This window comes from Raphanus sativus, unplaced genomic scaffold (assembly GCF_000801105.2).
Source record: "Raphanus sativus cultivar WK10039 unplaced genomic scaffold, ASM80110v3 Scaffold3054, whole genome shotgun sequence".
NCBI lineage: Eukaryota > Viridiplantae > Streptophyta > Magnoliopsida > Brassicales > Brassicaceae > Raphanus > Raphanus sativus.
Genome location: NW_026618361.1, coordinates 867 through 6940, shown reverse-complemented (window position 1 = coordinate 6940; position 6074 = coordinate 867). Strand labels below are relative to the sequence as shown.

At 32.6% G+C, this 6074-nt stretch overlaps 1 protein-coding gene across 1 annotated transcript; it reads right to left on the bottom strand.

The window, feature by feature from the left end:
- Positions 1-1071: 1071 nt before the first annotated feature.
- LOC130506267 (glycosyltransferase BC10-like) lies at positions 1072-4555 on the bottom strand. The gene is made up of 2 exons (XM_057000902.1): positions 3866-4555; positions 1072-1855 (listed from the first exon to the last, which is right to left on the bottom strand). Exons 1-2 carry the CDS (start codon positions 4463-4465, stop codon positions 1199-1201), a joined length of 1257 nt encoding a protein of 418 aa, XP_056856882.1. The 5' UTR covers positions 4466-4555; the 3' UTR covers positions 1072-1198.
- Positions 4556-6074: the final 1519 nt, after the last annotated feature.

Here is a 6074-nt window from a genome sequence, read left to right as displayed (position 1 = left end):
GCTGGTTCGACCATCAAACCACCCGAGAAGCAACACAGACATACGTTCATTGTTCGAAGCATATCTTCTAAACCATGATGTTTCTTCGCGTGAAACAACTTGGAAAATGTGCTCAACTCAATTATGGAACTCCTCAAAGAAGAATCAGATCAAACGGAGTTCAGATGAGGGAGTTATGCTATGTACAAATCATGTGATGTTTAGTTCTCGAGATTTCAGACATGTGTGGATCGTCCCGCGTGTGTCCATATCCTTTCCAGCATGGTGTGCACGACCTGATCATCACTGCATGAACCTGGACACTCCATGAACCTGGACAGTCAATGAACCTTGCCAAGTCTTCATCAATTTCCGAACTTTGACTAGTCTTGGTCAATTTTATATTTTCTATGCATTGTTTTCTGCACTTTTCTTTTATTCTCTTTGACTAGAAACACTATAAAATGTACCCTCTTTGTCATTGCAATACATCAACGAATTTTCTTCTTCTTTTTGAGTTTTTACTCTTTGTTCTTTGCTTAGAACATTTCTAGTTTCTTGGTGAGGTTATCTCCAAGTTTCGATCCTTCCTTTGTTGGACCGGTGCGTCACATCCGGCAACAACTGAAGTCTGGTAGTATCATCGGGCCTTCCGCAACCCGTTGTGTCACCGTTCATCCCACCAGTTCTCTATCCTTCCGGATCAGAGTCCATATCAACATTACCGAAAGAGTGATCCCGATTTTGGTTCTATCACACCGGATTGTGAAAAAAAAATCATAAATATGAAAATCTTGTTTTAGTGTATAGTTTCATCTAGCATTGACATAAGATGATGGCAAAAGAGTTTAGAACCTTTGTAGTCTCCGTTTCTCTAGATAAGGAAGATTTTATAATGCTAATTCCATTGATATAGGGGTATATGAAATTTTACTAAATTAAATATTAAAAATTAGAATGATATCTATATATAATGAAAATAGTTTAAAATACATTAATTCAAATGTCGAATGTGGTTTGATATTTTTAAACAAAAATAAAGAATATAAATTTCAGTATATAAGAGATTTATTTAAAATTCATTATTTTAGAATGAACCCTCGGATTTTGAAATTTTTTTTAAAAAAATGAAAATCTGATTTTAGTGTATAGTTAAAAGAATACAACATTACATTGAAAAAATGGAAGAAAAAAAACATATTTAAATGAAAGAGAACTATCAGAAATTTAGAACAGTAGGTGCAAGCCTTAGCAACCTGCCGAGAGCAGTGGGCAAGAACTTGCGAGCAAATAAATAACAAATATTTGTTTTCTCTCCATTGTGGTAACACTGCCTATTCTCATCACCACCACTCCTCAGCTTCACCAAGAACTCTTCTGTCACCTCGTATCTGATAAATCGGTTTGGATGGGGTCCACCTTTCGACCAGTCGACCCACGTGAGAGTCCGGTTCGAGTTGCGACGACCAAGGCTCGATTTGATGTTGAGGAGTGTAGGGATGTAGTGTTCGTCTGTGTAGCAACCATGGTGACAATAACGGTAAAAGAGAGGCCAATAGATTACATCGGAGATGATTTCAAGGGCCATGGAACGGTCTAGCTCGAACCACTGGGAGCCTTTGCGCCAGTGTCGTAGATGGATACGTGGCTTCATTTCAGGGCTGTATCGGCCACGTCCAACGCCACCTAGTTGGTCGTACGACTCGACGTGAGTTTGAGTTGATTTAGTAAGGTAAGAGTAAACCGTTGTAAAGTTGAAGAGAGGGATGCATGATTCCGAGAGAAGTACGAATCGTTCGTTTGATATGTCTAATAACGCATTTGCTAGTAATCTTTGTTCTGCCTCCACCATATTCACATATCCCCAATCCACTCTCTGCATTATCAATAAAATAATTCAAAAATATGTTATAAGACCTAAAACATAATTGAGTTTATAAAAAAAACATAAAGTAATCTACTTATGGTCTATTAATTTGAATTAGCAGCCAGTAAATAAAAAAATATAAATTTAAATAACAGGGATAGTTATTTATTTTTTTTTGAATGAAATGTTAAATTAGAATAACAGGGATAGTTAGGAGTATTCAGTTCTAATTTCAGTTCGATTTTTTCGATTTTACAAAAGTTAACTACTATATTAAAATTTTATCTACTCTAGTTTGATTCAGACTGAATTCTTCATCTTTTAAGCTCTTTCATTTTGTAGTAAAAATAACTACATGTAGTTTTCTATAAAGTTTGTAAATTTTAGATTTACTAAAACATGAAAATATTATTTTAATTTTAAATAAATAAAATTTTAGCATAATATCACTTTTATATAAGATCTCTAAAAGGGAAAGAAATATAAGCTATTTTAAAATTTTAAACAATACAATTAAGAAACTAAAAATCTTGTAATATCAAAAGTGTACAGAAATCGCAAACATGTATAGTTGTATACACGATCATGTATATTATGTAATTTATATATAACTATAGTGTTATATATTATTATTTAATAACAAATTAATTAATTTATAATTTATTTAGTTTGATTAGTCTATAAACAAAATATATTTGTATACTGCAGTTTTTAAACATAACATATACTGTATACAGTAGTTTATAGGATATAACCAAAACTAAAAAATATTTTTTAGGTTATACTGCCTTATTTTTTTTTTCCTTTTCTAAAGTATATATAGATATTACTTATATGTTTCAGACAAAATAATGTCTCAAGTAAATTGCAATGATATCGAGTAAAAGTGCTAGTAGGTCAAAGTTAGATCGAGTATCAAAGTTAGACCCGTTTTTTTTTTTTTTTTTTGTTTAACCTGGGGGTATCCCAGGCCCAGAAGGCCCAGACTAATCCCCAAGGGGAAGGAATGCCCACGGATAGACGCCCCTCCCAGTTTTTCAAATGGGCCGAAAGCATGGCCCATATCCGTGTGGGTGACAAGAGCGTTGCAAGGTAGTTCCCTCCGGCGAGTTAGACCCGTTTTTTTTTTACGAATTATATTCAATTTCAGTTATACATCGGATTAAGTATCAGATATTTCTAAATATCCCAACAGTACATCCCTTAACTAAAATTCAATATTCAAATGACCGCGTGTAATAATGGACCAAGAAAAAAAAAAAAACATCGATTGAGTTGGAATAATCTAAATTGTTAACAACCTTTTGTCAATATTTCCTTCCTAAAGAGCAATAGAAATCATATCACAAGAGAAGATTGATGAATCTTAAATTTGATAAAATTAGGGAAAATAATTAATTGGAAGATATTCTCATTTAAGACATACGTTTGTGCCAACTAAATGTAAATTAAAATACTAATAAGAACCCTCTTCCTTTACAGGTACATGCGTTTATGCCTTCGCAAAAAACGTCTTAAGTTCACTAATGAAAAAATAAACCATGAATGCAATAATTGACCCCAAAAGAACGAAAAGAAAAACCATGCAATGTATAGTACTATATAATATGACATCACTGGCACCGACGACGGACCATAAACAACGGCTTAATAAAAGGTATAGTTCATAATTTATTCAACAAAAAGTAACCGTATTGTGCAAGATAATCTACATTCCCTTCACTATCTCTTATGAAATTTGATATCTTTAATATTAGTTTTTCTTTTAATTCTTTACCCAATCACAGTCATAGTATATTCTTTTAAATTCGCGTGTAAGATTTTTGGTCATTTATTAAATTTCTAGAATCTCGATATCAGTTTAATATTTTCTCTTACCTTTTTAATATCAATTTGACAGCTTAATACTGTCAAAATCAGAAAGAAAAAAATTTATACGTTTTTTTTGTCTCAAACGTTTTTCACTAAAAAATAAAAATCAGAAAAAAATATATATATCAAAATGTGTAGGAAGCTGACCTTGCTTGGAATCTGCCGGCCATGGAAGACGGAATCTTCAGGATCTGTCTGGTTATAAGAAGGGTAGGAGTGAACGTAAATACTGAACAGACCCTCGTGTCCCCGAAAGAATCTCTCCCATAAAGGAGCAAGAGGTAAATGACCTTTTGTCAAGAACATGAAAGCAACCTTTGGTGTTCTAGGGAAAGGATAATTCTTGATCTTAGGCGTCATTGAAGCTCTCCAAAGAAGCTCTTTGTCTTCCATGTCATGCATAGTCTTCTTCGGCGGTCTCAGAAACTGTTCTAGCCCAATGTGTCCGGGCTCAGAAGAAGGAGAAGGAGGAGGAGGAGGAGAAGGAGAAGGAGGAGAAGGAGGAGGAGGAGAAGGAATAGAGGAAACGAGGAAGAGCTGAGAGATGCGTTGGATGTTGAGTGAAGATGTGGAAGAGATGTCTTGTAGAGATGAATGGAGAAGGATACCGATAATTATGCCGCAACATAGAATGAGGGAATAAGAAAGGAGATTAAGGAACTGATGGTATTGTGCATTGAGAAGCTTTGCTACTAGAGACGGTGATGAAGACGACAATGATGAGTTTTGCTCTTTTTGGTTCTTCATCGAGAGAGAAACAGTGAATTGTGTTTATGTTGTTGTCTAAAAGAGGAGTGACTGGATCTAGGAAGTTTGAATGGAGAAGAAGAGACAAGTTCTTTGCTTTAAGGACAAGAGATACGTGAACGCTTTTACAAGTGGAGAATTCTATTTATATTATTCTTCGTTGAGTCTTCCTTTTACTTGTCAAGATTGAAATTAAAATGGTATGGGTTGGAAAGATGAAATTTGCTTACAAAAATAAAGATATCATATATTCTGTAGATATTAACTAGTAAGGGAAGAATCTGTTAGAAACTGATTTCGGCAGATTTTAAACGGGTGGTTAATGGTATGATATATCATTTCAGTTTTGAATGGTTTAACTAGTAGAATAATTGACATTATATTCAGCGAAATAATTGAATTTTTATTGAACGGATTTTTTTATTGATTAGTGAAATTTGCTTGCTGTCAAACTTCATATACAGTTTTATACTACTAAGTTAAGAATCCGCTATAAATTAATTACGTCAGATGAGAGTCTACCATGCATTCAAAATTGGAAACACTACGTTAAGCGATGGAGAACATACTCCAGCATTCGACATATCAGAGCTTCAGAACAAATTGCAAGGATTTGATTGCTATGATCAAGGAGCTAAAGATCAGGCCAAACTTCGTAACAAATTAGAAAGGATTGCGATTCTGCAGATATGCTTTCCGAACTTTATAATCACCCATATTCCATAAGCGTGAAATCAGATTGCGGATTATTTAGGTAAGAATGCTAGATCTTTTCATAGAGAATTCTATTTTATCGGTTTTTCTATTCCGGTCTAATTACATAAACCACCTATTGTGTGAGTAAAAGAACAGCCGCTTGATGTCAAAAAATAATAATTATGTCACACTTTTAACGGGTTATTAAATGGTGATTTCTTTCACATTTCAAAAATGACTAATTTAATATGTAGAGTGGCAGAAATATATTCAGGAGAATACCTGTAATTTATTGAACTGATTCCTTAATTTTGTTAACATAAAAAAAATACATACCAATAAAATAATACAAATTTACTACTCTATATAAAAAAAATACATGTAATCAATAAATTATATTATTAGCCACTAAAATGAACAGTGCTTAAAAGCTATTTATTTTTTCTGAAAATTTTAATTGCCATATGTATATATGCAGTGCAGATGAAGAATTAATAAATCATGCTCTATTTAAAATTCACCAGCTATTAAAATGTGGTTTTGTCAAAAATTTTGTTCATTATCTTTGAATTTTTGAGTTCTTTCAATATGTTTGTTATTCTCGAATATGGACTATTTATTTTGAAAAATTTCAAAAAGTTATATTTCAAAAAGTTATGATTTTAGTTATTTTCCTTTGATCGTGTGGTATATTTAAAAAGAAATATTATAATAATAAAATGGAGATCCTCACAAGATTGAAGTGTAGCAAAAATATAAGATATTTTATCAGTGGAGACATGACTTCTAGATTTAGAAGCTATAAAAGAAAAAATTTCTACCAATTTGAGTTATATACAAACATGGAAATAAAAGATAGTGTCATAAGGATGGATATTAGAAAAAAAAACAAGATAGTTTTGTAGGATAAGAT